We start from the raw sequence: 18,851 nt of genomic DNA on the forward strand, positions 1-18,851 counted from the left end.
CAGCAGCCAAAAAATTGGAAGGCACCAAGCCACCCCCCCCAAAAAAGAAAATCTTAGTACTTAATTTTTTCTTTTTTTTTCAAAACAACTTGAGTTCATCTTGTTTATGGTAATCCTGCCATACTGTGCAAGACCAACAAACCACTCTCATCAAAAAGTAATCGTGTTGCTGACACTTCCTTAATTCGAGACCCAAATCTATTCCCTCACTGGGTTCTTAAGCTACTTCCAGTGACCTAGTTCATCTTGTGCGTTTAACGGAGACACTGCCGTTAAAGGTGCATTTGTCCACTCCAACTCACTGTATGTCACCATATTGTTTTCCCTTCATTACCACCCCATTGCCTATAGCGGCCTGCATTTAATCAGTGCGGGAAAACAAAAAGAAACTGTACAATTGGTCACATTTAGAACGCATTGTCAGCAGTGAATTAAGTTAACTCTTCCCTCTGAGTCTGTGTTTTCTTCCCTCTCCTTTCCTTCTTTTTTCTTCTTCTTCTTCAACATATTTCCCACACAAAGATGATGAATGATAGGTGAAGCCTGCCTGACAGATGGGCACATACTCATGTCGTTGTATTTTCAATTACCACGTTCATTTTCGGGAAAATAAACGCAGTCTCTGTGCTAAGTCTCCATGCAGCTGCACTGTGTGCTAGATGGGATATACTGTATGTTGTCATCTTCCCGGGAGAACAACACTGAAGGAAATATAATAAAAGGAAAAAGGAATCTGACTTTATTCAAATGGTTGTTTTCTCCTAATGGCTCAGCCCACACAGCCCTGCAGTGTGCCTGGAATAAGAGGGATAATATATGGCCAACAGAGTTAACTAGTAAACATTATGTGAGAAGAAACTTCCAGTCATTAAAGGTTGGGACTAAGGCAAGTTCCTTCAAAAGTTATGCCATAGAGCCTTTTGACAATGTGAAACATTAAGGCTTCAGGGCAGTTCAAGCCTAAAATCTGGGCATTTTTTATGTGAACACCATTTGGGCTTTTAAGCTATGCGCCTCTGAGAGATTTAGAAAGTCAAGCGCCACTGCAAGGGGAAACACCATATTGGGTTTGAAGTTGGCAGTAGGCATATTTCTAACATTATTTTACATGTACCTTACAAAATAACGACGTTTGAGTGTTAATGTGTAGCGAAAGGAGAGCGTAGTCGCCCCACCTGGACTTGAACTCTGGTCTACAGGGTGCCAAACATGAGCCAGACTCGATGGCATGGCAGTAAGAGCACATACTAATGTGTAGTGACGTCACATAGTCACACAATGTTTGAAACTACTGAAATAACATTACAATTTTTTTCATTTATAATGTAATGTAAGTTATCATATTACGTTACTTTATATAAGGCAACATTGTTAAACAGAAAGAAAAACTTTCAAGCCACAGTAATCATTTACAATCTCTGTCAGTCCTCATCAAAATCATTTGTGGGGGGGCTGGTGTGATGCACATTTCCTAGTCATCAAGGTGTGTGATTACTTGATTAATGTTGGACATTTAATAATAGGCTATATAATATGAGCTTAAGCTGGGACATTGGAGCATGCATTTTGAAGTACTTTTTCCTCAGCAGTACATGCTTTTTAAATCACAAATCTCCACACCTCCAACATGCCTATATAAACAGATGTAGCACATGTGTTGTTTTTGTTTTGTTGTTGCAGAGTGTACAGTATGTGATACATGATTTCATTAACACAGATGTAATGTGATATCTTTGATACATAAATGTTTTCATATGAGGCTATTTGTAATGCAGTTCTTCCCTTTTATTTAAAAAATGTTTTCCATGGATTTTAATGACATTTCCATGGTGAATGCGGAAGACCACGATCCGGCTTTTAGCCAAAGCCACACTAAACCGGTTTTCTTGTATTTGAAATAAATCACATTTTTTTGTGAGTCCGCCTTTGTTCTGAGTTTAAGCGCAGTGGGCGTGATCTTAGAGTGTGGGGGAGAATACGCGTAACTGAAATGTGTGAAATGTGAAATACAGCCCTTAATGACATCATGACTGGAGCATTGGTTGATTTAATGTAATGTATTCTTTTGTCTTCACAGATTATGACATTTTTCTATTCTTTGGACTTCACAGTGAGTGGCCACATCAGTACCCAGAATGTGACAATCATTATATATAATAACATCGGAATTACAGCGGCATTCCACCAATGGAAACTGTGTTATTCCCACTAACTGAATCAAAGAAAGTGCTTGAAGCATACTATTCAACAAACAAACAAGTAAGTATCGTTGTGATACTGCAATCACACCACCATTTCACGTAATATATATGTTAACTGTGATTACAATTTGCATTTATGCTATCAGGGATTTTTTATATTTAATGAGAGGCTCAAGCTAACACTTCAGAATGGCTGCTTTGAACAGACCTGTTAATCATAGCAGTGTTAATATTTCAAAGCGCTACATTAATTATTTGAATTGTGAATGCACAATCAATGTGTTTGCATTAATTATACTCTATTCAAAATGAATATGTGCATGCCAATGTATTGATATATTTATACGATAAATTACAGTGGGTAAGAGGCACACCTGAATTATTGATGCCGCAGGTTTCATGTTTCTCAGATAAACTAGCCCTGTCATTGGTGTTGCTATTTATGCTTGATATGGATACAGATTTACAGCCACTGCTATGCTACCTGCATGACAGACTACACTTCTACAGGAAAGGGATGATGATAAAATGTTTTTTATACTGTGTTATGAGCTGACATCCGAGCCTCCTCCAAGACGAGTGACTTAATGACAGAGATGTCCTGGATCTGAAATGCGCCAGAGAGGAGCCGTAAGACAGGAAGACCACCATAAAATGAAAGCAGGCCTGTCCCTGAGTGTGTTTCTCAGCAGGTGATTCCATAGTAAGCCTCCGTAATAGCCAGATGAAAGATGTGTGCTTGATATTGCTGTCAGAATATACAGCTATACTGCAAATGTATTTTTTTCAATGACCAGTATTAACCAAAATATAAAATCTGTATCTGTGTTGATTACTTTACCGTAATATGGAGTGCACTTATAATTTAAAACATAAAATGATCAGTATCAGTATTAATTACTTTACCGTAATATGGAGTGCACTTAAAATTTAAAATATAAAATGATCAGTATCAGTATTGATTACTTTATCTTAATATGAAGTGCACTTTTGATTGATGACACACTTAATGATTTGTGCATCAAGAACAGCATCACAAATCAAATTGGCATCCAAATGTTTGTTGTTGGCCTTAGAGCTTATGCCCATCGTCCTAGGGCATGTGTATATACACGCCTCATTTGTTTTCATTATACATCCATGACCAATGAAAACGTCAGAAGGAGAGCCAAAAGAATGAATCAGATTGCTCATAATAAGCAAGAGAGATTGTGTAACTTCTCATTTCGTTCTCTTTTGTTACTCACTTCAATCTCTGACTTTTAGAATAAAGTCTCAAACAAAAGATATTGGCTTGACCTGTACAGTAGGTGTTGGGTAAATCAACAAAGATGCACTCTGATACCCTAGAGGCAGAGATGAAAACGGCATGATTTCGGTGCGGGGCTAAGAGAGCCCTCAGTGGAGTTGACACGCGATCCCTGACACCGGTTCAACAGCAAAGGGTACTCCGCACCAAAACTTGGACCGAGAAGAAAGCAACTGAAGTCTATCCTCAGGACATCCCCATAGGATACACACAGAGCCAAAACAGTTATTATACCACCCCACCACACAGAATACAGTTCTTTCTTTTGTGCAGCATTTTATAAATGCAAGGTAAGGTCAAAGGGGCCACTCGTGGGACTACATGAGTCAGGAAAAAAATCGATGAACAAAAACACAAGGCATGAAAAGTTTTGCATCTCTCGGCATAGCTACCACCTCTGTTATCCACCCCTGCAGTACAAACCTACGGGTCGTTTCACACTCAAAGCGCATGATTATGACTCTCCGAACAAACTTCTTAAGGCTTAAATGTGTCACACATACGGCAACAATACACAACTCAACGAGTGTTGTAAATTGAGAATATTCTCCTTTTTGTGGAAGATAGACCTATTTCTATATAATTTTCAACACAAATCTTGCAGTCTATTTCAGCTTTAAAAAGGAAATATGTATTTCTCAAAGATGGATCTTTGACATATCAGGGGACCTAGATGAGACTCATCATTTTTGTTTCGTTTATGTATCAATTTAATCACATATATTTCTCCTAAACGCCCTAATGAGAAACTGTTTAAGACAAAAATTAGGTGAGGCACTTGTAAAAGTCTGTCCAATATGTTAGCTATTCATTTCCAACATTTGTTTGAACAGTGATATATGAAAATCTGTGCCCCATTCCCAAATACCTAAGTTGTCTTGATAAACAGGGGAGGTAATATTGAGATGTTTAAACATTGAGTAAAAACTGAGTATGATTTGTGACCCTGTTGAGATATTTTCTTTAACTCTATACTGGAAATGTGGTCCTTATAGCAATCTGAGAAGCAGGAGATTTAAACCTAAATCCCACTTTTAGTTCTATTTAATCTCATCTGTGTCTTGGAGAAACTAAGGAGATAATAAGGAAATCTCTTTTTAGATTTTCTCTTCTTATGAGAAGACATGTGAGAACTGCAGACCTAGTGATGTTGCAACCCCTGTGTCGATGCAGAACAGCACGAACTTCCATATCTCTTTATTTATGTGTGAATGTACCCAAACATTATTATCAGACAGAAGACATGAACTCTACTTCCTTTCCAAGCAACGCACTTCTATAGTTAACTCATGCAATGTACCACAGGCTGAAATAATTACTAGGGAAACTATGAATCAAACACAATGTCCTACTGTGAGCACAAATTCAGTCACGCCTTTGCAATTTTCGTACTGGCTTGACCAATGCATCGGGCCATGTTTGTTCTCCATGTATACACATCCACAACTTAATTCCAGCAGTTTACATCTGCATACATGTGACTGACTACCATTGACAATCAATGTCTGCAATAAAGCATGAGCTTTCATTAAAGCTAGCATGCCCATCATTGCTGTGCAGGTCCATCACAGCGGTGGGTGTGTAGCATTTACAGAATTCCTTAACAGAGAGTATAGACTGTTCAAGCACCCTCAGAGAGGTTATCCTAGTCCTACTCAGAACTCCTTTGAGGCCATATGCTGTTAAGATGGCTCTGGACAGTAATGATCTTCCTAATGTAGATTTTGTCCTTGCGAGTCAGCCATTGTGATTGCACAATCGAGTGCACACAACTGTTAATCATGTGTGTCACTGTGCTGGCCCTGAAGGGACTTGATACTTCCTCACATTAAGTAATATGCTTAATGGTGCTTGGGAATGCATTGACCCTCTGGTCTGCCCCGACCCCCATCAGTTAAAAAGTCTGTTGTGTTTTTAAAGACCAACACCACTATCTTATCTGCTTGTGCTAGTTTAATGTCTGATTCCAGAGCTGGTGCATTGGAAACCACAGTGTCCTGAAGCCTTTACCCTTGGCCCTATATATTACAAAAGGCAAAAAGACCTCAGAAATACTTAAACAGCAGTACAGCAGTGCTTTTTAGGTGAATTGAGATGCTGGAACAATCTTGAGGGATGGAAAAAAAACATATTTAGGCTAAAACAAATGTAGTTTTAATAATTTAATAAAAATAGAATAGCGCAGTGTGGCAAACCATCTAATATCCACTTCCTTGGCTGGAGTGTTCCAAGTAAAGCCACAAAAGACCTCTTGTGGTTCGAATGAATGCATAAACACACAGTGAACATTCACACATACATACACACACACACACCCATGCACTAATATACACACATAGCCCATGATTGCATAACAGATTATTTATGCATGAAATGGAGTCAAATTATTCATTACTCTTTCTAGTTAAGTACTCTCATTTGCTCAATATCTCAGGAATTCCAAACTGCTTCCATTTTACATGGGAACTGGAACTGATTCTCTTTGAGGCCCCCACCACCTATCCCTCCAAACATATCCACCCCTCGCGCTCTCACACACACTGTCTCTCTCTCTCTCTCTTGCTCTCTCTCTCTCTCTCCCTCTCTCTCTCTCTCTCTCTCCCTATCTCTCTCTTTCTCTCACTTCTAGTCGGTATCCATCCCCTTTTTCAGCAAGACCTGCACGACACTGTCAATTGAGGTAGTATAGCCTGCTTGCTTTCATTATTCTAACACGAGCAAAACTTGCCGGCCAGACCTCGACTCCACAGCCCATTCATCACGCCGTGTCCTTCAGTGCTGTTCTATCCCAGCGGAGTTGTGATGTGGTCCTACGGAAGACCTGTGTGTGCGGCTTACGACCCCAGGGCCACAGGGAAAAAAAAAGACTAAAAGTCACGATTGACTATCGGCTCAGCTGACCGTGACAAAGACCGGAGAGCACAAATGCATTAGGTGCTCAGGCCTGGTTAAAAAAAAGAAAGTGATTTGGAGACACTGGTTAATAGGTCTCACAGAGAATTTGTGTCTGCGAGAGTTAAGAGGAGGGAGTTCACCTTGCGATCTTTTTTCTGCCCTGTAATCATTGCACATCGTTACTGCGCAGGGGTGCTGTTCATGTAATACTGCATTGGATGCACTGGTTGTGGACATAAACTGCAGACATTCTTTGCTTGTTCCAACAGGACACAGCAGGGTTGATTAAATAATAATTATAATGTTTCCTCACATGAACAGAATATGAACCATATCTCATTCCATTTTGGTAAAGTTTTCTTTGGATTTTACATTCTATTGGAAAGCTAACAGCAACATATATTCATTCATTATGAAATAATTGGAGATGGTCAGCCTGACTGCTCCAAACAGTTTTTGAAAACGTCTACAAAACAATATTTAATTAAATAATCATTTTAATGTGATTCTACAAACAGGGAAAATGAAATGAAAAAAAAACTAAATGTGAGCTCATAATGCATACTCTCCCAATGTGATTTAGTATGTAGACCCACTCAGTCAAAAGCCCATTTGTTTGAGATTGTCATCTATAGATTTTAGACTTGCACCATAAATCAACATGACTCTAAGGATTTTCAGTAATATTGCCAGTGAATTCAAAAGATTAGGATGAATGTACTCATCCTGGCAGGGCAGAATTTGAACACAATGAAATGTCTTCCACCTTTTCACAAATTAAGCCCAAGTCAAAGAGGAAACTGGGCAGGCCTTGCTTTTACAATGGTAAACCTAAGATCACCCTGGATTTGCACAGTTAATAAAACTGTAAAAGTGTAAACAAAGGCGTTTGCTGGTAGTCACGATGGTTACGTAAATCAACATGAGGTTGATAGTCATGTAAACACTCTTGAAGTGTTTGAGGGGGTTGCAATAAAGCAGCTCTATAAAAAGCTCATCTGCTGTGAGCCATCTGTAAACAAATAATAGGAAATTAAGCCAAACCTTTGGTAGGTTTGATTTATATGAACGCAGCCACATCGTTGTAAAAGCAAGCACATGTTTGGAGGGGGGGGGGGGGGGGGGCGTAAAGATATACCATATGAGGTGTTTCCCACATGCTAACCTTTTCCACACAGACACACGTTATATTACATGAATGGAGATAATTCCCCAAACTGCTGTTTGACAAGTGAAGGTCACCGCCATTTTCTTTTTGGCTACCCAGGTGAATACTGCAATGACTTTCGGGCTGTGAATGTACTCCACATATTTCATTATCTCGCTCCCTGGGCCTGCACTGAACAAACCGTGTGAGTGACCTTTTCACCTCAGTCATGGCTTAACTCTAAAGCTGTTTAACACACACACATAGACAGACACACACACACACACACACACACACACACACGCACACACACACACACACACACACACACACACACACACACACACACACACACACACACACACACAGACACACACACACACACACACACTCTCTCATTCTCACACACACACACAAACTCGGACACATGCATACGCACAATCACACACACACATTCTCATTCTCACACACAAACACATACACACACACACATATAATCAAGCATACACTCTCATTCACACACATTCACATTCTCACTCACACACACACCCATACACTTTATTCCTGTCACGCATTTGTGAAGAAGAGGTTGAACGAAGATTCACAAGGTGAGCTTGGCTTCCTGGGGTCTGGGCCACTCTTTAGTATTCAGTGATATTATTTAACACTCAACAGTGTGATTGCTCGTAACAAGGGCACGTGTTTGAGCAAGTCCATTTAACGCAGCCTGAAACATTGAATTTATGTCCATCATATCTCTCAACATGCTCATTAGGATGCCAATTACTTTGGCCCTCACAAAAGGGGTGAAGGGCATTTATTCAGGAACAGGCAACATAAACGTCAATTAACCAGCTCCCCTTTAGCCACTGTTATGCATTTCCATGCTCTCCATATCATTTCAGCTTATCAACGTTACTCAAGTCAGGAGCAGGAAGGAACAAAGGTACACCATGGGCAGAGGCAGTACTTTCATACAAATAAATGTAAGTGCAGCCTTTTACCAACCCTTAAGCTACACAGCTTCCTGTATGTTGACAGCATGAACCAGAGCAAAATCACATTTGATGGGAATATCACCGTTTGCTTATCCCTGCGTAGGTGGATGACTGCATTCTTGGCGAATCTGGGTGTTGAAGGTGTCGCTGCTTAAAACCTCGAAATTAGCCAAAAATAGCATAGCGTTTTTTGCCCTTTTCATATGGTACAGCCATTTGAACCTATTTTTGTACAATCGAATTCCCAAGCATCTTTAGCAGGAAGCCTGCCAGGTTGTTGCTTAGAGGCACTAATTACAGTTAATAGGCACGTATATTAACTTTAACAATTACAGCTTAATTGAAGTGCTCCTTGGGTACACATTTCTTGAAATGTTGGAGATTTAAGGGGATTAGCTATGCTTAAGTTGCAATGAAGTGTGCGTTTTGAATTTTAGCACTGCAGCCAGAAATATTTTATTTTTCCATGGAGAAAAGCTCCTCAGAGTCTTGATAATGGAGAAGTATACATGCATGAAAGTGCAAGTTTACATGGCTGAGCTGAAACCATTTCCAACACAAGCCATCAATTGATGACTAATGGCAATACCTTTTTTCTGAATGTCAAATTATGGTGAACCGCTAAACTTCTCCTCATACATTTGCACTGAGTTGTCATGATTACAGATCAGGTACAGTTCTATGATCTTCATTTCATCCTGACCTAACAGCAAAATATTAGCATTTTCTTCTGTGATTCATAAAGGGCATCTGTTTTTTCCATAAATAAACGTCTGGATTAAAGGCATGCTTGTATGCGAACACCTCATATTGAGACTGCAGTGGGAGATGGATGAACTCTCATTCAATGCACAGTCCATGATTTAGCACAGGGACTGGAAAAGGCCACTTCACCATGCCCTGATTGTTCCACTCTTAGGAGGAAAAAAGTTAATGAAACCCAGAGTTGTCTACCATAGATGGATTAGCCTATCTTGTCTTTGGCCTTGTGTAATGAAATTCAAAATAATGTTTTGTCTTCCTTGAGGCAATGCCGATACTGATGAAAAAATACAAACAAAGGAAAACAACGTCTTAAAATCACTGTTGTTTTCTTGTTTGTCCTTGCAAACTAGACAACAGTGCAGCCTCCTCAGTCTTCAACCACTTGCCACCAGAGAGATCTCAAACACAAGAAGCCTTTATTGCCATTTCACCCCAGGACACAACAAGGAAACACCAACGAGGATGCTTATTCATTGCCGTCATTACCGTTACAAGCCAGGTGCTCGTCGGCACACTTGTGCGGGTCAAAACATTTTGTGCATGTCAAAAATCATTTTATGAATGTGAAATGTGCGCATTGCCTATCCAGTATGGAGGTCTTTTATAATGTAGTGGAACACATAATTCATAAATTACCTGCAAAAAGGCCCCACAGCAGCCTAGATGACAGCAATTCCAGGTGGAATGTCTTTCCTCAGAACAAGGGGGCTGCGGCTTTATTGCCACTATCATTACTATATTTCATTTCTGAATGTGCAGTCATTTGATTTCATTTAAATGTAAATCTGGCCACTGAACTGCAGTACATTGACACCCCCGGCAGACTAAATCTGATGATTCATTCGGTAATGATGGAGAAAATCATAGAGCCCCCATCTCTTCTCCATGACTGAAAATAACCGGAGTGACCTTCCAGTGTAACAATGCCGATTGTGCCTGGGAAGCTTTACATGTTAGCGTGATAGACACTTAAACATAGCACGAATAACACATTGTGCCACAATCTCGTTCATACCACGCATCAGAACATGCATCAGTAGGAACACAATGACTGCTGCCCTACTCTGTTTATTTAATGTTTGGCTTTATGCAGCGGGTCCAAGTCTTAGCCCTCTCTTTACTCGCCGCCGATAAGCTATCGCAGGAAGTGTGTTATGAGGCACAAGAGAACTGTCCACAAACAAAATGAGCTATAAATAACTCAAGATTGGCCAAAAGACTCATATCCAAAGCCCACTGGTCTATTTTCAATATTAAATGTGAAAGGACATAGAGAGAGAGTCTACTGCACATAAGATATTTTCAAGGTAATGTATGTTCGGCAAGGTAATGAGCAGGAATAGCTGCATATCTTTTTGTGAAAGTGATATGATTAATTCCAAGATGACCTTCGCTATAAATTACTGAGAGATATTTATCAAAATGTGGTTTGTATTACCAAGCCAACGGTTCTCATCTAGCGAGACGGGAGAAGTGATCCTCTTGCCCTACACAGTGTTCTATTTTCTGCCTCAATTCTAAACATTGCTGAGGGAGCAACTCTGAATGGCGGTGGGATTTTGGTCCTGAGCCCATGGACTTGGCTTGGATCGGCAAGTTGTTTTTCCCCTAAAAAAATAAAAAGGAAATCCACTTTTTTTCCCCCAGAATGATAAAGTAATATCCATGGCTACCATACATACAATGTCCTGTGACAAACCAAATTAGGATTCATTTTGCAGTATAATGTATACTGCTAAAAATATTTGAAGAGCTCAAAATCAGCTGCTGGAGCATTTATATAGGGTGCATTTACATGCTTTCTCATATAAATGGAAATGCAACCCAGTTCTGTGAGTGAGTAGCATCTGGGAGGTAGCTTCTTCAAGCACATCCTTTATGAACAGCTTTGGAGGGGAATTGCAGGCCACGCTCCAGTATCTTCTCTTATCTACTGCAGGTTTCTGCAGCCATGTCAGCCGCCATGGCTGTGGATACTCAACTTGGATAACTGTTTCCTAAAAGGGCACATTTTCTAAAACAAATGGAGGTTACTGTTACCTTTCCTCAGAGTGTTAAGTATTTCTTAGATTAGTTTTTCTAGTTAGTTTGATTGATTGTTTTTGTGTTCCAACATTAAGTTTCTGATGAAAGAAATTATCACTTGTTTTTCACACTCTTAAACTGGAAGCTAATTAGTGCATGTTATAAGAAAGGCTGGCCTGAAATCTAGTGCTATGTGAAGACTTGTTTTCCTTACTAGTATATAAATGAACAAATGCAATGCCTTTGACACTATTTCTACACATTATGCACCGCATAATTGGAATTATGAGGTCTCCTGGATGAACACTTGACAGACATCAGATGCTTATTGGGCCTGAAACTGGCATGTTTCTCTCTTTAAAGCTTGCCTTGCTCTTGGTACCATTTAAAAACAAATAGGTGCTCTAAAGACGACATCTTATATTGACAGAGACAGACATGGCTATCTTGATTGTGATCTTAGAAGAGTTTTGAGGGCACCATATGCACTGATCCAACTTTAAAATAACTTGATGAATATCATTAGGACCGGAAGAATCGGAAGCAGAGTACCTTCCCTGTTTCAAACCAGCTTTTGCTAGATTGCTAAAGATGTGGTAAGTGTTTGAGTGCATCTATTTTAGAATATAAAAAAGGGGGATTTAAAGATGGATGGGCATATTGATAATCTGTCATATGAGAAATACAAAGATATTTACATTAGTCTAAATGTCAGCAAAAGTTCTAAAAATCATGATGGTTCATAATTGTTTTCCCCTCATATTTGAATATTTGTTCACTTTTAATGCAACCTCCTCCCCATGTGCTCAATAAGCGAGTGTACATGGAGAGTATGATTTATCTATTGATGACTCATATTTAATGGATTTCAGGACTTCTGGTAAAAAACAATGAAGGCTATTACCAGGGATGCATTTACTCTGCAATTTCCAAACGTCCAATTTCCACACACTGAAATCAGTGAGATCCTCAATAGTTCATCTTACTGTTCCCCACATCACATTATTCTATGTGCGTGTATTTGTTTATAGAACGGTTACACCTGCTTATGTAGAAAATGTCATGCAACTTTAATGGACCTTGCATGCATTTGATAAGATTAATCATGTAACCTTACCACTACAAACACTCATGTCAACCCACCTAACACAATTACCCATGCAGGCAACACACCAAATCCATGTGCCCAGGCCACAAAGGCAGTGAATGTTCATGACAACTCTACATTTTAGAGAGTGCTGCTAAAAGATGGTGGCAAGAATTTTCACAGTTATCTCCTTAAGGCCTATAAACATACACGGAATGTTGCAGGTGGTTAATGGACAGCACCAAAGTGGCTCTCCTCACTTGAGGAAAAGAGAAACTATCCTAATTAAGACACTTGTCAGTGAATGTTTCTTGTACATTACAAGATAGCATGACAAATATATATTCAAGGGGTGCATACATTTGAGTACAACCTCTGTAAAATACAGCAAATGAGACAAGCTCCTAAAAGACCATTATTCGTCTAAGACTTTTAAATATTCCTACAGTTTAGTTTTTTTGCCCTACAGTATTTTACAGTGGCTTAGAATTATTAATTGGAAATGGAAGGATTTAAACTGTTCATATACTTTAATGCATTTGGCTGAACCAGTTACTCTCACACACACACAATCAGATCCAACCAGCCTGTGCATCGTGTCTGAATCTGAGTGTGCAGTGCAGAGTGTAACTATATATATACATTAAACAAAAATTAGCTCCCGCAATATTTCGCCCCCAAAGCTCTGATGTCATGTGACTAATACACAAGTACCTTGCTGCATGGTCCTGGGGACACTGTGGGAGTTTAATGTCAACTCTGGAGTCACCCCATCTCCACTTTTTACTTCGACAAACCTTCACAGGCTTATGCTAGCAGGTTGATAATTATCCAGCTAATATGCATTAATCCACATCCTGTCTGAACTGCTGCATGTTCATCTAAATTGAACAGCTATCTAAACAAATCTGTAGTTTAAATATTTGCAAATCTTTTCACAAACCTCACAATCTGTTTCCATTTCCTATTGTACCATTTCCATTCAGGCCATGTGACCTATGTGACCTATGTGGTTAGAGGCATTAACCTTGACAGCTATTGATTATTCAGTTAACAGCAATGATCATCTATCTAAAGTAATTGCAAACAAGCACCCCTAACCAACAGTTTAAACTCATTTTGAATTATGGCACTTACCATCCCCACACATTCACAGAAAACCCACCAACAATCTGATTAGGGTGTCATAGACATATAATTACAAGGAAATAATCAAATTTCATTATGACTAGTTTGGAGGTGGATGCAGATTTGTGATACTAGCTCACTTCTACTGTGCCACATACATCTATATCAGTGTTGGATAACAAAAACAGTAAATACATTTTCTTTTCAAAATACATACAATTTAAATCTTACCTGAAGACTTTGATAATGGTGTTTCTATGATAGATGATTTACATGATAATCACATACATTTTGTGTTACAATAGAAAATCACTGTCTTTGACTATTCATAATACTTCATTAATCAGTTTATATGCTTAAACAACAATGTTCTTATCTGGGGGAAAGCTTAATGCATAAAAGATGGCATACATATTTCTCTCCCAGCCTTCAACTGAGAAAGAGAGAACAACAGCCATTGCGTGCTGCGGAAAGGCTAGATTGAAGCTGCAAAAACACCCACCACTGTGAACACACTGAAAAGCCTTTTAAAGTTTCACGGAGGCCCCAATGGGCTTGCTAAGAGCAGGGCTGCACCTCAGTTCCTTACATCGTATGTGATTTCTCTTTCTCTCTCTCTCTCTCTCTCTCTCTCTCTCTCTCTCTCTCACTCTCTTTCTCTCTCTCTCTCTCTCTCTCTCGCTCTCTCTCTGTACACAGGCCATGCACACTCTTAGTGATCTTAGAGCCGTGCTTCAATGCAGAGTAAAGACCTATGCTATCAGAGTGAGAGGTTTACTAGTGTTTAAACAACAGCTGCCTTTGACCAATATGAAATTCAGATATTTGTAACTATATTACTGAGTATAAATACACATGTTTGTGGCAGTGTGTGATTCTGATTTTGTAAGAGCACCTATTGGTGATTACAACTGCACAGAGAATAGAAAAACCAAAACCCCTACTGGTCGACTTGACCAGACAATTTCTTAACAGCACTCATGCTGTTCAATTTTTCAAATTGTAGGTGAATGCAATGTCACAAGAACATTGTTTTTGATTTTTCTTCAAAATAATTAGCGACAATAACAACGGTGCACTCTGTAGTTTGATGATAATGCAAAATCAGGGACACAATGTCATTCAAAAACACAAAATGAATCAGCTTTTCACTTCATCAGGCACACGCTGAAAGCAATAATGTTCCAAGTTCAATATCTCCAAGTTATGGCTTGCTCCTCATTAGTCATTGCTTTCAATAAGTCGGGGGTTATTAATGGGTAGTCATTGATAAGATCTGATTCTTACCTTACGCCTTTACTCGTGAATTAACTGCAATGCATTCTATTCGTGGCGAAAGTAAAATGGTTGTGCCACAGTATTATCGCTACTTCTGTAGCACTGATTTTCTAACCTAAATACACCTCGTTTTAATAGTGAGAAGGAAAAGGGCTCAGCTGCTCCGAAGACCTGTTCAGGACAGGCTACTCCATCTGTCTGAAATGCGATTGCAGCACCCGGGCCTCCCAATAATGAAGAACGAGTTTAGTGCGCGAGTGGTAGGAGAAAACATTTTAAAAAGAGACCAAAAATAATAAAAACAATTAACAAGCGAGGTAACAGCCGAAGAGATACAAAATCTGAATTCTGTGTGTGCGCCTGTTGCACACTGGCAATACTGATACAGCGATGTTTTATATGTGGGTTGGGTTACTTTTAGTGTTTGCAACATGAAGAAAAAAGGGGCCGAAAATTCTTCAACTGAAATGTATGAAAAAAAGGCGCAAGATAAGGATAAACTGTAGCCGAATCCACCAGTCATTTAGGCACCGGATGACAACATAAAACGCAATGTACCAATATACCGCTTCATCAACTCATGCGGATGCTGTTGAGAGTTTACACGGTAGCCTCTGACAATAAAACATTGCAAGCAAGCTTATGGCAGCACGCACACACGTCGCTGATAGTGAAAAAAGGCGCAACATAAACTTCTCAGTGATGAAAACTGCCGGCCACATATCACTGTGAGCCAGTAACCTATGTTCAACGTGCAGTCTATTCACAAAGTATACACCTCTTGCATAGGATACATGATTCATGTGAAAATGAAGTGTGCCTTTTCCACATAGCTTACCTTTACTTGATGTACGCGTAAAGCAGAGCACGGGGAGCATAAGCATGCCCAAAGAGACGAGCAATCTTCTTTCAAGCATTCCCATGACTCTTTCTCTTGCCTCTTCTTGCGTATGAAACGAGGCAAAATCCTCGTATTTCAGTCGTAGGACATTTTCGGCGCCTTTACAGCAAGTTCCTCTGCGTTTAGTGCACACAGCAAAGGAACACGACAAGGGACTTTGACTTTCTTGGCAAAACCTAATGCTGAATCAAAGACAGGCAGCATTCCGTTTCTCCTAAGTTGAGTCACCATAACTACGGGTTAGAATCTCATCCCAAGTCGAATGTCTTTCTCCAGTGCCTGAACACTTCGCAATGTCATACATTTACAAGCACATGGAGCCAATGGGAACAAGGAACCATCGCAGTGGGCGGAGAGAGGAGATTCAGTTTTCAGCATCTCTCTCACATAGACTTCATCACAGCAGCACAACGGTAGGCTGTAGGTACAGTGTTCGATATATGTCCATCAGGGCATCTTACGTCTTGTACCTATCTTGATCTAATGGGACAGTGTTTTAAAATACAAGCTTTGAAAAAGATTTGCTACACAACTATACTCTGAATGACTAATTAATGTATTATACGGTATCCATTAGGACCAATTCAACATGTTTATGTCTTTCCTGATTCGTAATGTAACAGTCTTGCTAGGACTAATCTATAAGGCTATCATAAATAAATCTTTAGTCTGCCATATGCTGCAGTTCAGAATGTATTAATGATGTGAGGAGGAAAAAACACATTTCATTATTATGGAAAATAAGTCTGCTCTTTAGACGTCTATTACTTAAATATACTACAACAACAGGGCATGTTTGATGCCCTTGAATGATACTCATGAATTCATCTTATATTGGCTGACATTATGATTAATAATTGGAATCTGACTAACAGTATCCTTGTTCCGCTGCTGGCTGTAAGCACTGGAAGAGGTCACTTTTGCATTCATGTTTTTTATTAGATTTGTTAGAAAAGTAGTTACGAGCTGGAATAGGTTTGACCATATAACTGAGATTAATGTGCAACATGCTATAACATACAAGCATGCCCCCATACCTGTGCATCTTATATCTTACAATCATCTATCATTTTCAGACTCTTTTGTCTGAAAATATTTTCACTCCAGCCACCTTTTTGGTTGAAATTGTTTTCTCTCGGGAGCTCACAAAAAAAAGAGAAAGATCCAAAAGAGGACAAGTGACAGGCAGCTAGAGCAGGCCTTGGACCCCGCTGCCTGAAGGCTCGCTCTATCTGCAGATTACTGTAGCCCCCATGAGGCCAGGTGTAACAGATGATGTGGTGATCACTCGCATACAGATGTGGCATTACTCGTTAGGCAGTAATTCACAGGGAATCATGCAAATGTCTGTAATGCAATTCTCCCCAGGGTTACACTGACCATCAGGTGGTTCTTCCTCCTCGTCGATCTGTGGGATGCATGCTAGTCTCATAATCCACAATTGAATTCAGCAGAGGAAATATTACCTCTCCTCGAGGTTAATATCCTGTTTGAGAAAGAAATTCAAATGGTGCAGTTCATCGGAGTAAGTTATTTTAAAGAAGGCTTGTTTAGAGGCACACTGAGCAATTGTTTTACCATAAACCCAATTATGCAAAGAAAGGTATATCAGGCACTGTTTTGTTTTTATTGCATGGAAACAAAAAAAATAGCAACACACGATATGACTACCACTTCAAGGGTACGAAATACTAATTCCCAAGAAAGAACTTGTGTTTTTCTATTTAATATTTTAGTATAATGTATTATCTAGAGGCTGGAGAAGATATAGTCTTTAAATTGCTCAGCCAAGCAACTAAAACCCAATGTATTGTACAAGGAAAAAGTGTAACACCATATCTTATATTAGATCATTTCGCCAAAATATTCTAAGGAACTACAGCATATTATGCTTTTCAGTGTTGGCTTGTAGTTTCTATGCAATTTGCATGTGATAATGTAATTACAGCAGAAAAGTTAAACATGTAAAAAATAAATCAATATAGGCTCAGTTAGTCTGGGAAAAATGTTGGCATGACTAGATCTGGATGGATTTGCAAGCGTGACCAGTGTAATGTGTGTCAGTTTGTGTTAGACTGTTACATTTGGCGCTATGGGAGTTACACATATAGTATGTGTCAAATAAAAAAACACACAAGTGGATCTGCCTGGGGTTTTAGATGCTTTCAATCCTACAGTTAAGAAAATGAAATATAATGCGCAGACATCAAACTGAATTGAGCAACAAATAAAAAAAGAAATGAAATAAATGGAGTTGATGCATAGATAACTTCTATGCATGCAATTCAGTTATTAGACAATATGTAAGGACAAGTGGCATTTTAAAATAATGAGGTCATTCTGTATTTGAATGTTATGTCTCAGTCCTCTGGGTGGCCTGAGGCCTTGGTTTTCAAGTTGTACTCTTCAAGGCAGAGAGCTTAAAAGTGGAACTGGAATCAATACAAGAGAGCAAGTGTTTGTTTTCCTTGAAGCAAATAAAAAAGTGTTAAGATGAAGATGTTGTGCTACTTAGTTGGAGTTCTGGATGCAATTTGCTGCGCAATTTTATGTAAATGTTCAAAATCCCCAAAAGCACTGACAAGGATTTGTTGTTCACAATCACTGCAGAACTATTATACATTTCTATATTATATAAAATAGAGTCCTTTTTCTGTTATCCCCATTAAAAATGAACAGAAAATATGAGCAATGAACAATTACTATGGAGATTAATGATATGCAATGAACAAACTTTACATATTTTGCCATACAGGATACTATTAATACCTGCATTATGAAGACTCAATACAAAAAATATTGCTATCAATTTATCTTTGATTCCCTCACATAGAAATGTCATACATATGGGTGCCTCATCATTGAGTACTGATGTCTGTTAGAAGTATGAACAAGACTATGAATGACTTAGTATAAACAGGACTATGTATGGCTTAGTATGAACAAGACTTAATAGTGAGGTGAGGTGAGGATTGAACATTCCAGTAATGTCTGTATACATTCTGACCAGGCATTCATAAAAAAAAAACATGTAGTTCTTTTCCCATGAAATAACATCATCAAAGTCATTCTGATGGGACAGAGTCCTGCCCAAGGGATAGAATGACACTGTTCTGG

The 18,851-nt window shown here is 39.1% G+C and overlaps 1 protein-coding gene across 1 annotated transcript in view; it reads right to left on the reverse strand.

Annotated features, from left to right (window-relative positions):
- unc5db (unc-5 netrin receptor Db) overlaps positions 1–15,756 on the reverse strand; it is a gene marked incomplete at both ends in the record, with an annotated part of 102,690 nt that extends 86,934 nt beyond the window's left edge. The window contains one exon of the mRNA XM_080852956.1: positions 15,672–15,756. Within this exon, the coding sequence (XP_080709082.1) occupies positions 15,672–15,756 (85 nt within the window). The remainder of the gene's footprint in view (positions 1–15,671) is intronic.
- Between the last annotated feature and the right edge of the window lie 3,095 nt (positions 15,757–18,851).

The sequence above is a fragment of the Sprattus sprattus genome (assembly GCF_963457725.1).
Source record: "Sprattus sprattus genome assembly, chromosome: 15".
Classification (NCBI taxonomy): Eukaryota; Metazoa; Chordata; class Actinopteri; order Clupeiformes; family Clupeidae; genus Sprattus; species Sprattus sprattus.